General features: G+C 42.2%; 1 protein-coding gene across 5 annotated transcripts in view; it reads left to right on the plus strand.

Annotated features, from left to right (window-relative positions):
• dip2a (DIP2 acetate--CoA ligase A) overlaps positions 1–23,375 on the plus strand; it is a 91,035-nt gene that overhangs the window by 52,326 nt on the left and 15,334 nt on the right. For 2 of the 5 annotated variants that reach the window (XM_085434201.1, XM_085434202.1), the window contains exons 2-14: positions 1,231–1,302; positions 6,135–6,254; positions 6,344–6,463; positions 9,700–9,969; positions 12,544–12,681; positions 18,130–18,249; positions 19,226–19,423; positions 19,608–19,699; positions 20,790–20,900; positions 21,852–21,975; positions 22,059–22,168; positions 22,321–22,423; positions 22,859–22,923. In XM_085434201.1, the coding sequence (XP_085290327.1) occupies positions 1,231–1,302; positions 6,135–6,254; positions 6,344–6,463; positions 9,700–9,969; positions 12,544–12,681; positions 18,130–18,249; positions 19,226–19,423; positions 19,608–19,699; positions 20,790–20,900; positions 21,852–21,975; positions 22,059–22,168; positions 22,321–22,423; positions 22,859–22,923 (1,643 nt within the window). The remainder of the gene's footprint in view (positions 1–1,230; positions 1,303–6,134; positions 6,255–6,343; positions 6,464–9,699; positions 9,970–12,543; positions 12,682–18,129; positions 18,250–19,225; positions 19,424–19,607; positions 19,700–20,789; positions 20,901–21,851; positions 21,976–22,058; positions 22,169–22,320; positions 22,424–22,858; positions 22,924–23,375) is intronic. The other 3 variants (XM_085434203.1, XM_085434205.1, XM_085434206.1) reach the window with 3 other exon arrangements.

The following is a 23,375-nucleotide window of genomic DNA, read 5'->3' on the forward strand; positions in this document are numbered from 1 at the left end:
AGTCTGATTGAATCAATGCGCCTTTTGTCAACAAAAGTCTCCACCCCGTCAGCCTCCTCCTGGCCCACAGCAGTGCCTGTTATACAGAAACACAATGACATTTTACAACCACGGAACCACCCATGAGCCAGAAACACTCCGAACTCAGCGACCTACTTTGCTGTCTTTTGAACAGACCTCATGTGGACACTGATGCCTTGCAACATTTTTGGCCTTTTGGTGACACTGTCATTTAGTGGTGGGTTCACTTTTTCTAAGCTTTTAAGTCACCCTGAAAAGATGCTGTATGTGATTTGCAGCAAAAAAAGGCTGAAAAGGCGTGGCTGGTAAAGAAATGTTGCAGATGGTCTGACCTTGGCAGAGCCCTGATCTGAAAATCATTCATTCAGTGTGTGATTACAAGTAGAGGGAGAAAACACTGAGATGGCCTAAATTAAAAGGACAGTAGCAAGTTTTTCATGCTTGCAAAGAAAAAGCCATCAGTCACATGTAAAAATGTTGGAGAAGAGGTAGCCTCATCAAAGATTTTACTTTGATTCATGTTTTTGTGCTTTCATCACTTTGTGTGAAATTAATAGAAATAGGAAAACATATTCATGGCATTATACTTTTATTGCTTATAACATTGCACAGTTGAATACGACGTATGCGACGCATTAAGTAATAGCGTATACTATACGTTATTACTTAATGTAATACCTCGACCCTCTCTCTGTCTGTCTGCCTCCTTCTAACCTCATTTGCCTCTTTCTTCATTTATTATATTTAACTTCCAGGCATGGAAAAGCTTACACATTGATACTCTTTTCAAATGTGACTACTAAATGACGCGCAGCCTCCAATCCTATTTAACATACTGTGTGGAGACTGACTGAGGCGGACTCGCGTAGTGCTGACAGCAGCATTTTTGACTTTTTGGGAAAATAATGAGGGGGGAAAAATTCCAGATGCATGAGTCAAATGATTTTTTAAATACCACTTCCTCAGCTGACACCACCATTGAGGAATTCAGAGGCAATTCTGCACACGAGCATACTTATCAGCTGTTATTTTTTCTTTCTTTTTGAACTCTAGTGCACATGAACAATTAGGAGAGGGCTGGTCATTTGCAAACCCAACCTGCTTCTGGTGCTCTGTGGTGCCAGTGTAACCAGCCCGGCTGAGCTAATGACTCATCTCTCTCTCTCTTTTGCTCTCCCTCTCTCTGTTCCTCTGTCTCTGTCTGTACAGGGGACATCACTCAGAAGGGCTATGAGAAGAAAAGAGGCAAGCTGTTGGCACCGTACATCCCACAGATACAAGGTAAGGTACACAGGCCTGTGAGAAATTCTCTCTATTAGCATAGCAGTTAGCCCGGTGTCCCTACAGCAACAAACAGAACAAGGAATGGGATTTTAAAAGTTAACAATACAGAGTACAGGATGAGCTTTACTTTTAGGATAAACCACTGTGTAGTGGTGAGACAAGCAAAACAAATCATTTTAATGAGTGGATTATCACAATCTAGACTTTACTCAGATGGTTAGGGGGTTCCTGTGATCTCTGGTGGTCATGTGACCCTTGGCTCTGTTAGCCCTCTGTCATACTGATTTAAAAACAAGAGGAGGAAGACACAATGAAGAGTATCTGAACATATTTTTCGATGCTGTTCCAATAATGCAAATGCAGAGCTCTGCATTGTGTGATGATGCGTTGTTGTTCTTTATTTATTTTAGCCAGCTTGTGCATATTTGTGCTCACCAACCTGTGTTGGGCAGTAGGTGTTTGGAGAAGAGAGGCGGTGTGAAGTTCATCCCTGGTATTTGACTGGGCTGGGAGCTTCTTCTACTTTTTTGCATCCAGCGTGCTTCTTGCCCCTGATTATGCAGTCGTTTCTGTTGCTTCTGGCCGCCCATAAATCGAGGTGGTTTGCGGCGAATCCCAAAAAGGAGCTGCTGTCTGTTTGCTTCATGCTTCTCCTCTATCTATCTAGGGTCCAGAGGAGTTTTTGGTTTGGCCTGATCTCTCGACACCAAGCCTAAGTGGAAACCAGTCTGGTGTGGGCTCCTCGCACAAGGGTTTCCACTGAAGTTAGCAGGGCTGTTATTTAGCTTAAGGCAGATCATCATCTTCATTCTCCAGCTCCTTATTTCTTGTCATCACACGGGGCGGTGTGTTGTCTTTGTGTCTTTCATGCTGTAGTTCATTCAGTCTTTTTTTTTTTTAAATAAGAGAAGTTATAGATACAGAGTAGAAATCAGATTGCTTATGAGTCAGTGATATTCTTTATATACAACAAATGCACGTATTGGAATGAATAGATGTGTTGTTATTTAGTGCTGCTTCATTGAATTGGTGGTTAAGCCTTAGTAGCTGCACTGTTAAAGTGGTTAAGTAGACTATGTGTTTCTGCTGACCTCCATATACAATTTCATAAGCTGTTTTACGGCTTTATATTTCTGTTGTCATCACTTGTTTATATTTCACTGTTTGGGCTGCAAATTATCGCTGTCAGTGCTCGCTCCTCTGTGCAATAAAACTGGATAGCTTTCTTGTCTGTGTGTAAAAGAAGGTTTATTAGCATCAAATTAAGTTTCTAGAGAGAGCAGCCTTGAGTTAATTGTTTTTTTCATTTTCAGTTTATGAATGCAGCCATTCGCTAAAGCACATTTGAGCCTTGGAAGCGATACACACGTCATCAACCACCATGCCGTAAGTAAGCGTTGGCATCAGACAGGTGGTAAAAATTCATCAGGGCCCACTGTGGACCAATAATGACATCTGCTGTGATGGAGCACGCCTCTTATTGGCTCAGTGTGGCGTGTGTCTGTAGTGTGTTCTGCCCAGCAACCGGGTCTGGTGTCCTGGCTTGTTTTATAGACCTGCTTCTTCTGGGAGGTGGGGGAAAGGCCGTCGTGTGACTGAGCTGTCAGAGCGGCTATATGAGGGACCAGCATATATTAATGTGTGCGTGTATCCATGCTTAGTGTGGCTTTATGAGTCAGACACCATGCGATGCATGTCTTTAAATGTCCTCAGGCTTTATTTTGTCTGTGTAATGTTTGAAACTCATGTTGTTTTGTAGGTTTAGTTGGAGCGTGTGAATGTTGCTCAGCTTTGCAGCGTGTCTGTTGCTGCTGTCTGAGAGTTGCTGACAGTGTGGAGCTCACTGATCCCCCACTAAGCTGCCGCTGAAAAGCCAGGACGGCCTGATAGCTGACTGGCTGGGTGTCTGATGGAACAGCAAGCTAAATGCTGGTTCTAACTGGCTGCATGTGGTGTGGCCTGTCCCCAACAACCTGTTTACTAAATGGTAGACTGACGAGGGAAGCCACTCTGCATGGTTCATTGGATCAGGTTAAAAGAGACCACAGCACCAGAAAAGCTCCAAAACTGACGACAGTCTGGTACTCAAGGTTATTTTTTTTGATGGAACTATTAATGTTGGCACTCATTTATCCATGTTTGGTTCTTCTTATGTCTCTCAGTTCAGTATTAAAGAACTGTCTGTTCTTTTTACACCACTCATTCAACTATAATTTAGAAACTGGTCCGTGTTATCATTTTTTTTTATATATTTTATGTGTACAGAATAGTCAGTTAGGGATGTTGTTAACCAAAGAACATTTGATTGACAGAAAATTAACCAATTATTCAAGGAATTGAAAATGAACACATCATCTTTTGATTAACTAAACTGGAAAGGTCATTGAGTTCACTCTACCTGCTAGCCTTTTTAGCCTAAGCTAATTTTAAATAAACCTAAAATATAAATTTGCATTGTATGATGTTATTTGAACCTTTGTTATTTTATTTTAACCCTAGAAAACCAATGGGGTCAGAGCCGACCCCATTGGTTTTCTAGGGAAACCATGGGGTCAAATTTGACCCCATGGGTTCTCCAGGGTTAAAATGATGAAAATGGTTAAACAGTTTCCATCATCATGAGAGGAGGCTTGGTCTAACCAACTGTAACCAGCTGGATTCAGATCCAGATGTGACTGGATGCATCTGTAGGCATAAAACGACGATTAAATGGTAAATGGCCTGCATTTGTATAGCGCTTTTCTAGTCCATAGGACCCCAAAGCGCTTTACACTACATTCAGTCATTCACCCATTCACACACACATTCACACACTGGCGATGGCAAGCTACGTTGTAGCCACAGCTGCCCTGGGGCGCACTGACAGAGGCGAGGCTGCCAGACACAGGCGCCACCGGGCCCTCTGACCACCACCAGTAGGCAAACATGGGGTTAGTATCTTGCCCAAGGATATTTGACATGCAGCCCGGAGGCAGCCTGGGATCGAACCACCGACCTTCTGATTAGTGGCTGACCTGCTCTGCCACCTGAGCTACAGCCACCCAATTAAATCAAACATATTAACATTAGTCTCCAGGTTGAATATAATAGCTTATTACAAACCCTGATATTTTCACATTTAAAAAGCACAAGTTGTTGTACTATTATAATGCAGAGGAGTTGTCTTGCTGCTTTTTAATGATATGTCAGACCGGCCCTTGAGGTGGGGTGTGCAATTCCCTCAATGTTTATTTACATGAGTGTCCAGATTTTCAGTAAACTGTCTGTAAACATTATGATTATTAGCGTTGCTCCTAGCCTTTTCTGGTACTCTATGACATGTTTTGACATGTATGTTAGATAACCACTTTATAATCATGATTACCTATCAAGAGGTGTGTCTTGCTTCTAACCCTATGAGACCGGGGATAGGCTCCAGCCGCCTTGACTTTGAACCAGATAGGTTGAAGGCGATAGATATGGATGGATGACATGTTGGTGGATTGAATGAATGGATGGTACTTTTTGTTTTGTGCAGCTGTGCTGTCTGTAACTTTAGATTATTTGGTAGACATCTGATCCTAATTTATCTCATGCACAGAGACGGCTTGTTACTCACATAAAAATGTTTGTGTATTTATTCAGTTCTGTATTTGCAGCTTTGATGGTTTAATGTGCAGTGTTCAGGTATCACAAACTGGATGTTTCTACTCAAATGCATTTCTAAAGTGAAAGTGAAAATTGGCAGGAATCAGTGGAAACATGGCACTAGTTTGAATTGTTTTGTTTCTGAATTTTGACCTTTTTTTGTCTTGTGATGGGGAAAATGTAGTTATAAATCCTTGCATGTGGTGTTGATAGTAAAGTCTCTATCCCATTGTGCCTCCTGCTGTCCTTTAGTGCTGCTTAAAATAACATCTCAGTACTTGTTACAGCCATGTTGCCTATGTATTTCTTTAATGTGCACATTTTATTATTGATCGTTTCTGTGTGCACTTAAATTTTAAACAAGAAGAAAAATTTGCTCTATTACACAATTGGGGATTTTATGCAAATGGTTCCCTGGCAACATGTCCATTGCTCACCTCCCTGTCAAAAAGTTCGCTGTTTTCAAACTTTGGATGTGCTTTACATTTACATTTATCTCATTTGGACTCATTAAGTCCTCTGCACTCATCTGTTGTTTTTAAGTTTCCCGTATTTATTTTCCCTCCAACATGCTTCATATACATCCCATTGAGAGCATCGGAGGGAGAAGAGAAGCCAGTGCTAGGAAGATTACTAATGGAGTTTGTATTGTGACCTTCCTTCAGGCAGTAGTCATCAGTTTCCCCTCTGATGCTCACCACTACTTAGTTAATGAAGCTCAAATGAGGATTGCATAAGCCAAAGTGTGAATCACTCCCTGACAACCTCGTGCACAGTGAGGTTGCCTGGTTCGTGGGTTCGATAATTTTAGAACATTACAGTTAGAAGATGTTGTCTTTTTGACATTCATGGTGCTTAATCACCTCCTTCCAGTTACGTCTGTGTAATTTGCATTTTCCTCCTTTGGAAAACTTGGAGGCAGCAGAGAAGCAGTGAGAGAGGCTGGTTTAATTAAAGTGAAAACTTTCTCAATTCTAAACTACTGCACTCAAACAGAGCGGTCTAAGTAGGGATTACCATTAAGCTTGTGGAAACTTTATCTAGTCAAGCAGTGTTGTGCACCATTGGTCTATGTCCAAGACACATTTTGCGTAGAGTTTGTTGGCACGTCTCTGTTATTGATATTGGTACACTGTTAAAGAACATATATATTTTTTTGTTTCTGTTATAAACGATCTTCTCCCTGCCTTGTTTCTCTACAGGTGTAGATCCATCTCTGCAAATCGACAACAGGATCCAAGCCTCGTCCCAAGTTGCTCTTCAAGGTTCCAAATCCAACAAGTCTCGGGCTGCCAACACCCGGGATGAGCGCTTCAGATCTGGTAATCATGTTTCTGTACTGCCAAAAAGTTTTAAACGTCTTGTGTTTCTCTTTTATTCTGTAGCTAAGCCGAGTTAATGCGTTTCTTAGATCTGCACACAGAAGCCGTCCAAGCAGCTTTGGCAAAGTACAAAGAGAGGAAGATGCCCATGCCCTCCAAGAGACGGTCCGTGCTAGTTCAGTCTTCTGTAGAGGCATGCACCCCGCCAGGTGAGACCCCTGCTCCTTTAAATCACCTGCATCCCAGTTGGTTCTGCTCGTTCTCACTGGGTTGTTTGTTTGATATGTTCCCATGAGCTGTCGAGTGTAGGATGCTGAAACTCCATTGTGTCCACTGATCAAAAATTATGATGTCAAGCATTTGCTGCTGGAAAGAAAATATGCGGTTTGCTGAATGTGTCCATTCTTCGCGACTATAAAAGACTCGGTTCTGACCGTTGTGTTCCCAGAGAGACCTTCCTACACGAGTGGCAGAATGAATGCATAACCAGATTTTGAGCATCATCTTGAAATGTCGACCTTTTGCCTGTTTGCATAACAGTTTGTATTGTGTGGGCAGTTCATTAGAATTTATGTGATTTCACAGCTTTCCAGCAGCTTCTTGTTTTCCCAAGAGTTTCAGGGCCAAAAGAGCCTTGTGCATGTGTTGTTATCTTTCATTAAATAATCTGTAGGAGATTTTATAGAGGGCTTTTCAAACACTGCCGTGATTTTTATCAAGTGGGGGACCTTAAAACTTCAAGTCTTGGATAAAAAGAGAGGACACAGCGGTGGAGCAAGTAACCGGATTAAGAGCTCAGACACAGTGGTGTGAATAGAAGAAGGAGAGGGACTTTTCATGGCTGTTTTGAGTTTCTCTGAGTGAACTATTGTACTTGAATTAGTCACATACATGAGACTGATATATGTGTAATGTACATACAAGGTGATCTGATGATCTGCTGCTTTTGTAAAGATGACGGCAGCTATTGTTTCTACATTTGTCTGGTTAGTCAGCAGAGAAGACAAGAACAGACAAGAAACATCAGATGAGGGTTATACCATGCAACACAGGCCGTCACCTGAACAGCTTCTGCACATTCAGCCAAACACTTGTCAAACACTTACTTTAAGTATGAATGCGTGAGTGGATGTACAGACCAGTAGGTGCAGTATACGCAAAACTTTAGTAATGGCAATCAATCAGTCCGTTGGTTGTTTGTTCCACTGCTTTGCTTAAGTTGGAAAGACTACAACATAACATCATACCCCCCTCAAGAGGAATTGTAGTAACCCTGTAATAACTCTCATATATCATCTAGTATCTGGATTAAATTTCAACGTGTCACGTTCTCTGGCTTCTGAACAAAAAACTGCCCAACAAAAGACATTCCCATCAGCCTGTGCTGTACAATATATCCAATAAATATCAGCATGTTGACATCATAATTGAGAACACGTCTGTACCCTGATGCTATCAACATTGAACTCAAAACCAACTGTGCACGAGTGCAACGCTTTGATTGCTAAACTGGAATTATTGTACCTAGCCTTGTATCCTATGCTGTATCCTAGATCATAGCCTGATATGAGTGCAACAAGAAAGTCTTTTAATAAACAGGAAACAAGGCAGAAAGCAGTTGTCAGTTTGCTCACAATGCTAATGTGTCGCGTTAAAAAAAGACACTCCATCATGATCTTGCATTTGCCAATTAAAATTCATTTTCTATAGACATAAATCAGTGAAAATAAGCTCAGCCTTTTAACTGCTGAAGCTTCGTTAGTTTCCCTGTTTTTGTTCATTTGTACTTGAAGTCGATCTCAGCGTATCTGCTACTCTCCCTGCTCACAGTTTGTCTCTTAAATATCTCTCTGGCTCAGTCTTCACTGCCTCTTCTGGTTTTTGACTACTTTGTGGTGAAAAATAGCACCCCTCTCCACCCTTTTTTTTTTTTTTTTGTATCCGTCCACCTCTCAATTTCTGCTTTGCATGTCTTCTTTAACCCTCTATTTCACTCTTCTGCAGGGTAACTGTGCCAAGGTTACCAAGATAGGGAGGCAGATTGGAGTGAGGAATAACAAACTGAATCATAAATGTGAGATAAACTGCACGAGTCCACCGGCTGTAGAGGCATTAAATTGGTTTGTTATAATCACACCTCCTTTAACCTTCCGCTAACAGCCTCTCCAAGACTAAGGAAAGTCGAAGCAGTACTTTCACAATGTCTCAATTTGTTGGACTTTACTTGAAACTGTGTACTGTGGGAGATTAGTGGGATTAATTACATGAAGGCTCATTAGCTTAGAGAACATCCATCAGGCACGTGCTGATCACACATGAAGTCATAGCCCCTTTTCTTCTAGACAGTACTCTTTTTCTTTTTCTCCCCCTCTTCTCTCAGTGACTCGTTGTCCAGTTAATCAAAAGCACGATGAATTTTAGTGTAGCAGTTTTCTATGATTGCATGAGTTTTATTGTTTTCTTGGGGTTTAGTGAGTAGGTACGCTATTTTACATGGTCTGGGATGAATAATGCCAAAAGCTGGGAAGTTGGTGATTTTATAAACAGTTAGGACAATTTTTTTATCCAAAAATGCATGATAGTGAACTGCACTTTCACTGAACTCTGTTCTCAGCAGAATTCATAATGCAAGACTAGTCTGCTGCTGGGTAACTTGGCAGATGAAGTGGAATATGTTCATTTTAAATGATCATTACATTACTTTGAAGCTGTTCCTGTTTTGGCTATTTTTGAAGAGACCAACTGCTCACAGTTGCCTCGAGGGAGAGAAAATAAAATCACCAGTGTCTGGTTTTGAGTTTGAGTCCAAGTGACATGAAAAAGGGAATTTATTATACTAACAGTTTATGTTTGTATTGTGTGCAACTACAGTATGTAGTTATGTGTTATTGCAATTGTCTTGAGGTAGAAATTCAGCCTTAATTAATAGCTAGGCAATATGTAAGTGTGCTGACATGCTCAGAAGAAAGCTCCCATCTATTTTGTTTTTGATCATTCATATTTTTGATGACTGCAGCTCAGTATACCAGACACCTAATTTACTCTCCCTCCTTTTCATCATCATCTTCAAATATGCAACACCCAGTCTCTCCCTTGATACATGTGTTGCAGTTTTATACATATATATTGCACATGTCATTGCAGTGTGGCTGCTTACAGGCAAATATTAAAAACATAGTAGTGAAGCCATGAGAGATTTAAAAACAAGCATCTCTCAGCCGAATTAACTTCCATCCCCATTAAAGTCATCCTACCCATCCCCTGGCTTATATGTACTCTATCAGTATGTATAAGTAGAATAAAGTGTCATCTGCATATCATCTAAACCCTGCGCAAGTGTTCCAGGTTTTCCCATCTTGATTGTTTTTCCTGGTGACACTGTAGACAGCCCCATGTTCTTTGTCCTCTGTTATGACGCTGCCCTGTCTTGACCTGTCAAACACAGACACCTCCTCAGCGTCAGAAGACGAGGGCTCGCTGCGCCGACAGGGACGTCTGACCACCTCCACGCCCTACCAGGGCCACAGCCACCCAGCTGTTGAGCACTGGTTTAACCGTGTCATCCAGGGTTCGTCCACCTCATCCTCCGCGTCATCCACTTCATCCCACCCGGGAGGGAGATCCGTCACCACCACCAACACCACTGCCCACGCAGCCCTGAACGTCAATGCCGCAGCCACCGCTCTGGCAGACCTTATGGCACACACCCATCTAGGTCAGTGACGCACGCACACAGTTTCAGATACTTTTAGCTGTTGCAGTTTTTAGTTGGTCAGTATTGCATTTCATGATTTAGTTTGACCTCCTTCATTCCTTCATTCTAGATTGAGATGATGTGTTTAAGCCAAGCAAGAAAGCCATTATAAATGGTTTTTCTGTTTCGATTGCATTTCAGTTCAGTTCAAACAGGAATTTATAAATGGAGACCTGCCTTCTTAGCTGTCTGCGTTGAAATTCTTTGTTCTTTATGCAGATAGGTTTTATATATGTACATACAAACAATTTAGGGAGTCGAAGACTGAGTTTTATGCTTTTTCCATTATCCTCATTTTGTTAAATTCGGCAGAATATATGGTAGATACGATAACTGCTTCCAAGTCAGATTTGTCATCATATCAAAGGTGACATCTTAACCTGTGTTATGTACCGCAGACTGTTTAATCGCAGATAGACAGCACTGTCCTACACATCGATTGCTTTCTGAAGCCTTCTCTCCCTCTAGATACAAAAAAGCACTCGATGATGACAAGACAAAAGGGACCCAACGACTGAGTTTTAATTCCCGTCTTTCTAGTTAGCCATCCTCGTCTGCCATCTCACTGTCATTCGATCATGTGGAGAAGCTCTCAGCCACATATCTGTCAAAACCGCTTGTTCCATGTTGCCACGTGAGTGTCACGGGCTAGTTAATGAGATTTGGTGGATTTATCACCATTAGTCTCGCTGCAGCTGCAATGTAAGATGGTGTCTTGCTTACTTGTGTGCACGTTTGTATGTGTGCGCACATGTGTGTGCATGTGTTGCTGGTAAGGCGATATCCTATTAGGATGGAGCTGCCTGGTTTTATTTTTTCACTAGCTCGTTTCCCCTCAAGGCTGCTGTCATAAAACAGCAGCAGCGACTTGTGCTGAATGAAGCTGTAAATAAATCTCCCATATTGCCTTGTTCCTCTGCCCCTCAGACATTGATTCTGTCATCCACTTCAACAGGAGACACTAAAAATACTATATGTAGTTAAAGGAACACCAGTTCTCAATGTGGAGTTTTTTTTAAATCTCTTTGAAAACCACTTCCATACATTTGCATAAGAAAAAAATATGCACAAGTGCTCATCCCAAAAGTTGGAACCACTGACATCAGCTGTTATGAGCAGGGTTACTGCGATTGGCAGATGCTCCCCATAAACACTGTTTTCCATAATTTTCAGACCTTGGAAATTACCCAAAATTCTTTCTAGTAATGTGATCTGATAATTAGTTATGACACCTGTCAAAAATATGGCTTGGCTCTGCAACAAGGTATCTGTTTTGGATCCAACTCCAATGTTAGACTGTAAACTCCAGTTCTCATGACACACTTAAAACAGAACAGCTGATCCTGTCACAGACGTTAATGGTAAATGGACTGGTCAAAGGAGCTTGCAAAGAAAAGCGTCTGGACTTCTTTAAGTTACTTGAAGACGTTTTACCTCTCATCCGAGAAGCTTCTTCAGTTCTAAGGTCAAATGGTGGAGAGTCCCAGATATAAACCTAGTGGAAGTTTCCCCCCACAGAGGGACAAAAGGACCCCCTGATGATCCTCTAATCGCCTGAGCCAAGGTGTGAAACTGGGTGTGGGTCCCAATCAGCCAGAGTTTCGGGTGAGTTCATTGTGAAACCTGGCCCCACCTTATCATGCGAATTCCTGAGGTCAGATGGCCCAGGATGTGAGTGGGCGTTAAGGCGTCTGGGGAGGGAACTCAAAACTGGATTATAGATGGCAGAGAGTTGGTGAAAGAAGCCATCTATGTCCACTGTGAGCAACCATCTTTGAACAGAGGCGGTGGTTTACGACACCAACTCTCTGCCATCTATAATCCAGTTTTGAGTTCCCTCCCCAGACGCCTTAACGCCCACTCACATCCTGGGCCATCTGACCTCAGGAATTCGCATGATAAGGTGGGGCCAGGTTTCACAATGAACTCACCCGAAACTCTGGCTGATTGGGACCTACACCCAGTTTCACACCTTGGCTCAGGCGATTAGAGGATCATCAGGGGGTCCTTTTGTCCCTCTGTGGGGGGATACCCCCACTAGGTTTATATCTGGGACTCTCCACCATTTGACCTTAGAACTGAAGAAGCTTCTCGGATGAGAGGTGAAACGTCTTCAAGTAACTTAAAGAAGTCCAGACGCTTTTCTTTGCAAGCTCCTTTGACTACGATGACCTGGATGACTGAGAACCTTCACAGACGTAAATGGACTGCTTCCTATATACTCTTTCATTCACACAAGCACCTTTTTCTATGTCTGAGTGCTTTCTATCTAACATTAAGAGAGCAACTTTGCACTCTTAGTGTCTGGACATCAGTTGGTCTGTAACATAGTGTAAGACATCTTGGGTACAGACTTTTATGTGTGGTGTTGAGGGAAGGTGAAAAGCTGAAATACAGTCTTTGCTTCGGCTCAGAGAATACCAGGCAAATCATATTGTTTGCTAATCCATGCCTTAGATCTTTATATAAGTTGCGAGCACGCACAGTTGGCCTTAAATTTGACCTTTTAACCCCCGACACCCCCACTCATCACAGATAACCACTCAGCGCCCCCTGACGTGACGGGGCTGTCGGAGCGCTCCTCGCATCACGCAGAGCGGCCCCATGTGGCCTCGGTGCGAGGCGTTTCCCGCGGCTTCAACCACCACACCAGCGTCATGGAGACCGCAGATGGTGAGTTTCCTGCCCACTCACACTCACACACACATATACACGCAAAGTCAACTCCCGTTTTCCTTCTCCCCTGCTGTTTGTCCCTCTGTCTTCTCCTTAGTCAGTCTGCCAACGTGACTGGCAAAAGCTACTGACTGACCTGCTCATGTTGCCACGGTAACGGTGCACCTCTCCACCCCCCACCCTCCCTGAAAAATCCATCACGTTCCTGCCGTAATGTTTGGTTCTGTTAACTAACAGAAACACTGAGACAGTAAAGATTTACACAGCATCATGGTCTCGCTTCTCTGCGGCAAACAAATATTTGAGTCATGACATAAAACGGATCATTAGGTGCTCGGTTTTGCGCTCAGTTTTTGCCATGTTGTTGGTGGATCTGAGCATAAAATAGCCTCCAAACATTATTCGTCATTCAAACCGTGCCTTTGCTTGTATGGCTTCAGTACTGCTACCAGCATGGGGCAGTGGATGCTGCAGAGGATAGGTACATACAAATACAGTAAATACAGTATTAACAGGTCATGTTCCACCTCATTTTAAGGTAGGTTTAAAAAAAAAAAAACACAGTTGAGCACATTAATTACAGCCTGAGCTAAGAAGAAAAGAAGGGAGGTGGGTGAGGGAGTGTGGTTTTTATTCCATATAAAAACAAATTTGGTGTCCTAAAGAAGTTTTGGCTTTCTCTTATAGGAAAATTAGCAGAATTGGAGTAAAATGTAAGCAGGGTTTCATTTACCCAACCATAAAATATGTTTTGGTTTATCAAATTGCCGTAAGGGAGGACACACTCATTCCCTATAACTGCTGTGTGCTTACGCTTGTTATCACCCACCGTCTCCTTCAAATTTCTAACCCAACAAGTCCTTTTCCCTTTAGCATGACATCATTTAGCGGTCTATAAGAGGCCCATATATCCAAAAAGTTGTCAGTTCACCTTTAACTTGGCAGAGAGTCTCGCCGTTGGAAGAACCCTGAACACTTTCCTAAACCGCTGAGTTACAGGCAGAGGTTTTTCGTAAATCCACTTACATATACATCTTCTAGTGTGATTCCATTTTAGGTGGCGTCCACAATAGTCTTTGAACCTTACAAAACTTTTTTTCCATTATCTTAACAGGTTATTGAGTTTAGAGTTGCGTTAGGGCTGGAGACGATCCAAGCTGTTATAGGGTGAAAGGCAGGGTACGCCCCATATAGGTCGGTTTGTCACATGACTGGGCCTTTACTTTTAATGTGTGTTTAATATTGTGAAAGTATCCTTAGTTATGTAGGACCAGAACATGGACCACTCTAGAAACAATGCATATATTTCCCAGTCACCAATTTACATTTAAGGCATAATGGTTATATACCAGTATCTGTTTTCTTCATAATGTCAGGTGCTCTGTGCTGCATCATCATACATTATACTGTATTTTACTACTAAGAAACAGAGTGAGTGACCTGAATGCCTATTTTCCAAACATCTCCATCATATATGACAGTGTTTTATTTTTTGTATGAGTTGAGATTACTTGAGACCTATGAAAGAAAACCAGCATCTTGCTACAGATGACAATGAGGTTGACTGGTTCATTAAATCTGCTCCACTTTCTTTGTCTGAGTTCATCTTCATTCATTCAGTTTGTTAATAATCAGGCAGCTTGAAAACCGGAGGACACCTTGAGCAGAGAGCCTATAATCTCCCTGCCACCCGTGCTCTGGATTCTTAAATACTAAACAACCTAGCTGACACAAAAGCAGGAAGTAGTGGTTAAATCTATGGATCTAAACTGCAGGTTTTCCTATGCTGATTACTAAACATGGTGAAAGTGGTAAAACAACAGTGTGATTCCATTATAATCCCACTCTCACTTGCCTGTGGCAGCTGTAGATTTCTCACACATTCACGCTCACGGCCGATTTTGACTTTTGCACGAATCTTTCTAGAGCCTATGTTGTGTTTTTTTTTTTTTTTAGATGCCAGCCAAAATGGAAACAAATAAAATGCTGGCACTCTTTTCCCTCCTTGGTCCCCACGCAAACATATTTGCCCCTCAAGTTTTTCCCACTTCTTCTTACATTCCCTCACACAAAGTCCAGTACTTTGTGGAAACTCCTTCCAGCAATCTGCTGACATCTGTGAGTCCTTATAGTGAGGCAATGATTGTTATTCTCTCACTGGTTGCGTCAACACGATGCATAGTTACATCCTCGGGGAGGTGCACCTCGGGTTACGGCGAAGGTTTTCAGAAGGGTTCTGTGGTTTTATGATTCAGTGCAGACATATAAATCCCCCGTCATCCAGAAAGTTCACAGGAGCGCTTCATTGACATCCTGATGTGTCTCTCCTCTAGGATGTGAGTGGAGAGGTGAAGGATCCCTCAGTTTAATTGATGGTATTTATAACTGCTCCTTCAGCTCTATGGCAGCCTGCTGTATGTGCACTCTGCTGTATGTGCGTTTGTATTTGTGTGTCTTTGCATCTCTGCCTCTCACCTCCACTGTCAGGTTTACTGTGACACTTGTCCAAATCTTGTGTGTTATAAAAAAAAATATGCACAGCTACAGTGAATTCAGTGATACAGTGTGCATGTGAGTGTGTTTGTGTTTGTATAGCTGAGTATGTTGCAAGTGCTCTACCGTTTATAGCATCTTCAGGCAACGTCTAACCTGAATGTCTTTAGAAAGTGAGTGCGTTTAAGCAGAGGTGTAACTCTTCGTTTGGCCTTGCGACTAATTACTATGTTGACAGACTGTTTTCTTATCTCAAACTGAAAACAACTGTCAGTCTGTTTCTCACTTCTTCTTTGACGGCTAGCCCGCAGCCACGCAGTGACTTCTTTGATGGCAGCTCTCTAGGACTGCTGGCATTTTTTTGACACATAGATGTGTGTAAAGAAAAAACAAGTCACGCAGTAGCTTTGGCTCCATCTGTACTTGGATACTGACACTGTGTGTGTTGGTGTTTTATGCACAAATTTTGCCGATACAAATTCAGTATTTTCGCGCTGTTTTCAGCTTGCAATCGTTTAAAAAATTAATTTCTTACAGAATTTTGTGCAGTACTGTGAAAAGTAAACCATTACAACTTCCATAGGAATTAAAAGGGTAGGTAGCAGTTAATCTAATAACTCTTAAAAGCACAAGTTTTGGCAGTTTGCTGGTCTGGGGCATTCAGGTTTGTTAACATGGTGACAATGAACAAAGACAAGAAGCAGTGATCTTAAAGAAACAGCTCTTGCTGTCCATCAGTCTAGGAAGTGTTATACAGCATCTCAACACAAACACCTCAGACCATCTGTCAATGATCTGGGCTAAAGGACCTGGGGACGTTGCAGTCATTAAGATAGCCATGAACTCATCTGTACATCAAGGTCATATCTGACCGATAAAGCTCTGCTGAAATTAGGTTATACAACAGGACTGTGATACCAACCACAGCAGAAAACAGAATGGCTGAATTAGAGACAAGAAAATGCTCAAGGTGTTGCAATGACCCAGTCAAAGTCCAAACCTCAAGCTGGCTGAAATGAGACCTAACAGAGCTGTGCATAAATGAATTGAGGCAAACCTCAATGAAATTAAAGCAATGTTATAAAGAAGAGCAGCCAAAAATACCTTCAAAACGATGTGAGAGACTGATAAAGTCATACAGAAAATTATTACTTCAAGTTATTGCTGCTAAATGTGGTTCTACAAGCTGATGAGTCATGCTCCATAGTTTTCACAGCACTGCACAGAGCCCTATGCAAACTTTCTTTTCCACATCGCTTTATCCTATCAAAAGACCAAAAGCAACAGTAAGTTATTATTACGAACAGGTGTTTATTGTATCCGTAGCCTGATAAGGCTTATTTTTATCCCGCCGACCTCCATTATCATCCAGAAACAATGACAAATGCATCAAGTGAACCATGCTGTTGCAGTGGGCAACATGTTCCCTCATTATGAGTCACTGTGGGTTATTTTGAGCCAGTTTCAAAATACTGTACACCATCCTGCCTAAATCCATGGCTGGAGATAGTCACTATAAACACACCTTTGCAAATATAAATGTCTGAATAGAAAATCCTAAAAGCTGCAGTGCCCAGCTGACACAGGAAATTGAATGTTTTTAAAAAACAGGACCGTGTTTTTATGACGCATTTTTATGTTTAAAGTGCTCAGCAAGACTGGGCCCCAGAGACAATTTTTGGCTGGGATTTGTTAACAATAGGAAAAAGATGGACTAATACTAGCCCGATCCTATAACTCTGTTATTGTTTACTGTAAAGACGTGGTGTAACATTTTGTCCCACATTAAGGAAGAGCCAGAGATTACTACAGCAATTTATGGCTGTAAATGCATTCATTATAAGATCATGAACACATTAATTATCGTCATCATCACAGACGGGTCCTGGTTGGTCCAGATATGAGCGATCAAGCCTCATGATGAGGTGGGTGGGGGAGTTCAGAGCCAGGATGTTAGGGGCTGCTGTCTAATTGGTCCATCAGGTGCTGCACTGACCCCCACAGGGTCGATCCCTGGTACATCTGTCCCTGCATGAGGAGGCAGGGTCTGTCTGAGCTAGGCTTATTATAGTAAGATAAATCAGGCAAGCTGTGTGCAGCTGTGGCCTTTAGCTCCCGTGGCTGTCTGGGTTGTCTGTCAGCTGCCCCCCTTTTAAAGCTAACTGTATATTTATCGGGTAAAAATAATGTCTGATGATGTTTATAGACTGAACCTCACCTCAAACATGACTCTAACGGCACAACGCAAGTTTCATTCGGAGTCTATTATTTTGTTTGTTGTTTTGTTTGTCTTGTTTTCTCTCCTTTTATGATCTGGCTCAGTTTTTATATAAAAAAAAAAAAACGATTTAAGGGTTAATTTTAAAGTGTAACATGCATGTCAGACCATTTATCTGTGTTCTGATTTAAGTCGGGGTTAGGTGATTTTAGCCTCTCACTGTCTATATTTTATAGCATGAAACAGGCACCTTTTGAGACACCTCATGAATCATTTTCTGCAGCGAGTACATCTTTGTTGCTAGGCAGCAGGCGAGGCGGCTCCTCGTTTCCTGATTTCCTTTTTTCTTAGCCTTTGAGGTCTCGCAGTGATTCCTGAGACTTCCTACTAAAACACTATGTCTTTAAGGTGACTGTACAGCGCAGGACCTCGTGCTCCACTGCTTTGTTGTCCTGCCACAGTGTGACTGACAGCTGGTTGTCCTCTGTGCCTCATTAGAAAAACACACTGACCTTGTCTCCTTTTCTTTCCTTATCTGTCCCTCCCTTATCCACCCCCGTCCTCCATCAATCTCTCAATCAATCTGTCTGCACATGCCCACGTCCCACCTGCGCCATCACAATTATCTCCACTTTTTCCCGTCTGTATTTCTCTACATGTTTTTTTTTCTTGTCATGTTTATGTCCTCCCAACCTTTTTTTTGTCTTTTCATCTCCATAAAACTCATTTTATAGGTGTTCCAGTCAACAGTCGCGTCTCCAACAAAATCCAGCAGCTGCTCAATACACTGAAGAGACCAAAGCGTCCACCGTTGCGCGAGTTCTTTGTTGACGACTTTGAGGAGCTTTTGGATGGTAAGCCCACCTGAATGTAATTACAGTGATTCTGCTGAATCAATAAATCTTCGTGAAGAGAAACTCTTTCACACTCCTACTCTTTCGAATGTGATGCTCACATCGCGTTGGTTTTCCAGCTCTAATAATAGTGATCTGTCTAATTCTTGTTGTGGCTGAGATAAAAATGTGACTGTGACCTTGCCAGGTCCCACAAGTAAACCACCAAGGCACGGTTTTAGCTCAGTGGTGGTTATTTTGGCCCCGAAGACCACCAGGTGTTGAAAGGGAATTTTTTAGGGAAGTGCACACGGACTGGACCAGCCCTTCCTAACCATTTCCTCCATTCCAACCAAACCCATCGGTGGGTCTGGGTGGTACTCTGCCACTCTGAATAAACACTGAGTGAATGAAAATGCAGCGGGAATAGCAGTGCATCAGCAGGTAACTGTAAAGCTTCTCCTTGTGGTATGGCAAGCTTCAGTGTGAGCAGAAAAACACACTCAGAGGTAGGATCCAAACACTGATAAAGATGTTATATTTGGCAGAGATATGGCTTACCTGCTTCTTTAAACAGGTCTGAACTCTACTGCTCAGAGAGTCTGAAGGTAAGAATAGAGATGAAGAGATGGAAGTCAAATCCAGAAGTCAATAGAGTACTTAAAGAAGGAGCGAGGCGAGACTGATTTCCAGTAAGCAGCAGCTTCGAGTTTCTCACAAGTAGGAATAATAGGCAGTTTAGACTCATGAGGACAGAACACAGCTCACTGTATATCCTCCAGCTTTTCCTTTTCCATCACACCTTCCTCATTGTCTTTTTTTTCTCACACTCTTTTTTTCCTCCCCTGTCCTCCTTACAAGTGTTGTTTAATTTACATATTTACCATTTCTTTGCAGACTAGCCGGTCTTCTTTATCAAGCAGCTCAGGAGCTTATATTACGCTCAATTCGAATCAAAGTCTTAAAGATGTCCAATTCATCTTCTTCATGTTTTCAGTCCAGCAGCCAGATCCCAACCAGCCAAAGCCAGAAGGCCAGCAGATGTGTCCCCTGGAAGGGGAGCCTCTTGGGGTGGTGACCAACTGGCCTCCCTCCTTGCCAGCAGCCCTACAAAGGTGGGGAACCACTCAGCCCAAGAGCCCCTGCCTGACAGCACTCGACAATGCTGGCAAGCCCGTCTACACACTCACCTATGGTAGGTGTTAGCCTGTGGATGTTAGCCCAGAAATGACAATTCAGATGGAAAAGAATAGCACCTCTTTTCATCCACTGTGTCTTTGAAAAACAGACATGATGTATTCTGCTGTTTAAATGTTGTTTTGCAGGTTAGAATAGTTAAATCAAAGGCACTCGTTGACAATGTGTGTTAACCTCTGCAGGTAAACTGTGGACCCGCAGTCAGAAACTGGCCTATACGCTTCTTAATAAGCTGAGCAGCAGAAATGAGCCTCTGCTCGTGCCTGGAGACAGAGTAAGTCATGATATATTACAGTGTGTTCGGTGGCGATTGAATGTGTTACATTTTTTGGCATTTCACTCAATCAATCAGCACTATTACAAATATTCAACATGGAATTAATCACCAAATAAATTCAATGACGTGAGAAAATAAAATAAAACAAAACAAAACAGGGGGCTGAAAGTATTCCTACATACAGTAGGAACCTTTTGGGAAATATAGTTACTGCCTTTTCCTGCTAGATGAAAAAGTGACCAGCTCTCTAATTTGCGTTTACTTTTGTTGTTTTAGATCCACTTAAAAGCTTTAATATTCTATTTGAATTTGGAACATTAATATAGCAGAAAACAATATTTTTTTTCCTATGAAATAATTAATGGAGTGCTTCCTTACTTCTTAGCAGAGAGGAAAGTCCCATTCCTCACATGTTTGTGTTAAGCCAAGTCTGTATCTACATTATTACCTTGAAATCTTTGACTGGGAACGTAAAAGTGAAATGAGCGAGCCCAGTCTGGCACAGTTCATAACTGTAAAGTTTAAAAACCTAATTTATGTGTAGACATTTAATTTCATCTCATTTTCAGGGTCTCTAAAGTTGTTTTGCGGCTCTCCTCTGCTCCTCTGCTTTCAGTTTCACCCTGAGCAGAGGAAAGCTGCAAAAACGGCTCGGCTTGGGTCTAGTTGACTTGCTTGGGTTAATCGTTGTGGCTGGACTTTTTTTCTTGTCTAAAATAATCAAAAAAGATGGGGGAGGCTGGCTGAGAAGCCTGTTTGTTTTGGTGCGAGATGGTGCATGTGTGATTTTTGTCTGATGCAAAAACGGCAGTTTCACGTTTAATGGGGGCTACAGTGAACAGAAAACAGACCCAAGCCAAGATAGAATAACTGACTGTTGACTAAAACCAAGGATTTATTGAAAATATAAATATTATTGTTGTGAAGCTAGAGTTGTCAACTAACTCTCTGGTAGAAAGCAATGATTTCTTAAACTTTAAAGCTTTATTATTTGTATGACATGTTTAGTGTCACCGTCAGTCCACAATACTGTCCATTAAAACAGTAATGTTGGTGTATTGTAACCATGTCTTGAACACACCTGCAGGTTGCACTTGTTTTCCCCAACAATGATCCGGTGATGTTCATGGTGGCCTTCTACGGCTGTCTCCTGGCGGAGCTCGTACCTGTACCTATTGAAGTGCCGCTGACCAGAAAGGTAAAGCAATGAGGGTCTCCTGGGAATGTGTGATTTTTGACGTTTTACTGACCCCTACTGGACATCTGACCTCAATGTGTTTACATGAGAGACGTACTTAAGTCAGATGCAGTTTTTGATTCAGTGCTAATCTTCACTCTCTTTGACGTTCCTTACGCTAAATCACATCTTTGTAAATCTGATCTCTTAAATGTTTAAATGCAGAGTATTAGCTTATGATGTTTTGCGGTTCCCAGAGCATCGATCAGCTCAAGCCGATCTAAATTTATCCATATTAGTTGCACAGCCTGAATATTAATGCCTGTTCGTGATTGCCCTTTATAAGCATGCTGTTGGCAGACTCTGTGCTGTAATTAATGAGATTTGAGTGAGGTGAAATGATGTGTTATTCTAGTCAAAATAGATCACAGGCCAACTGTTCTCAGGAGTCAGACGCTCATTTGCTCACTCTGTCAGCTCCTATCATTCCTCGTCCTCTCGTTGTGTCCCTCTCTTTATCCCTATTACCCTCCTCTTCTTTCTTTCCGCCTCTCCCCACCCATCTTGAGTCTCCCACCTTTTTTTTTTTTTGCTTTTCTGAGCAGCGCACTTTGCACAGCACGAGTTTAGCTATAAGCTCATTTGCACAGCCAATCAAATAGGAGCGAGCGTGTGTCAGATCTCGGGTTTCATTCCTGCTACAGTCTGGCTTTGATGCACAGCAGTAGAGTTTTTAATAGTGACTGGCCGTCACTCCGCTTGCTCACCTGCTGCTGCTTTGATGCTGCTGTGATGCTCTGAGGTTTCTTCTTCTTCTTTGTTTTCTTCTTCTTCTTCTTGTCATTGCCTTGTTTTCACTCCATTAGCAATTCCCACATTCCCTCGGCGCATCCTTTCTCAAAGTTATTTTGAATTTTTCTGTTTTTAGTAGTTGATCGTTGTGTGTGACAGATACTCTCTTTGCTCCCCCAGGATGCGGGAAGTCAACAGATCGGCTTTCTGTTGGGCAGCTGCGGCGTCACGTTGGCACTGACCACTGACGCCTGTCAGAAAGGCCTGCCCAAAGCACAAACAGGGGAGGTTGCCACTTTCAAAGGTACAGCCTGTTTTGTTTTCATTGTGAATGTGTGTGCATAGTTTCATTTGGTTTGAGATGACTTCATGTCTCTGTCTCTGCAGGCTGGCCGCGGTTGCTGTGGTTTGTGACAGATGGAAAACATGTTGTGAAGCCTCCAAAAGACTGGCACCCTCCAATACGGGAAGCCAGTAACGACATTGCCTACATAGAAGTAAGTGGGGTTTAATCAAAGGATGTGACGCGATGGTTTTTACTGGATTTGTTTTTTACTTATTCAACTTATTAGGCAGTTTTTGTTTTTACCAGATCCTTTTTCTTCCTAATGAAACTGTTTTTTTTTCCCTTTATGCTTCTTACATCTAGTATAAAACCAGCAAAGAAGGAAGCACCATGGGAATCACAGTGTCCCATTCAGCCATGCTGGCTCACTGTCATGCCCTCACGCAGGCCTGTGGCTACACTGAAGGTGAGGAGGAATCTTAATTTACTTTTTTGGTCATACTTTGTTTCTGCAATTTTTCCCTCCATCATTTATCACTTCTTCCGACATGGAGAAAGTTCAGTTGGTGCTGGCAGGAGAAATGCTCTGAGACACTTTTAGGTGTAAATACAGTCTCATTTGATAAATGCAGCTGCTCAGTTGGTTGCGTTCCTTCCATCATACCTGGGTCAGGTCTGCTTAAAAAGAAAGAGAACATAAAGTAGCTCCTTTCTTCTAGTGTCCTACTTTTGTTCTGAGTAACTGCAAACAGCACCAGCAACCCCCAGAGACTCTCCGGATCTGTTTCTGTAACTTAATTTGGCTTACTCAAACCACTGCTGCTACAGTCAGAATTACAGAAACTTATGTAACTGTGTTGTGCTCCTAACCTTGAAAAATTCTCCTTTTTTTTATTTGTAGGTGAGACGATAACCAACGTCCTGGACTTCAAGAGAGAAGCAGGATTATGGCACGGTGTTCTCACTGTAAGTAGTCTCCAGACCTCTAGTAGAGCTAATGGGGCGCTTATATAATGAGAAATGGAGGAGATCTGAGCTCAGTTTGCAGATAAAAACTGAAACTTATCTAACCGGCTTCCCACTGAGGCCTTTATCAGTATGTAAATGCATTCAAACTAATGAAGTCCTGATGGGGGGGAAAAAGCATCTTATCTAACCACTGAGGAGTTTCAAACCTGTGAAAAATAAAGCTGCTTCCACTGACACAGACATCCCAGCTTTGATTGACTGCTTTCAAACATGCATGAGAATTCCCGGTGCCTTAGGTCATACGTGATTTGTTGTTACGTGTATAAACAGGCTTATTTTTGTACTCTTGGCAGATAAAATCATAACCTGCAGCGTGTTTACAGTGACCTCATTTAGTTGTGATGCATTTCTGGCATATATTGGAGCTCATCTCAATGCTTACTGCTCTC

This window comes from Copadichromis virginalis, linkage group LG16 (genome assembly GCF_057382275.1).
Source record: "Copadichromis virginalis isolate Kocher_CV1m ecotype Utaka linkage group LG16, C_Virginalis_male_GT1.1, whole genome shotgun sequence".
Classification (NCBI taxonomy): domain Eukaryota; kingdom Metazoa; phylum Chordata; class Actinopteri; order Cichliformes; family Cichlidae; genus Copadichromis; species Copadichromis virginalis.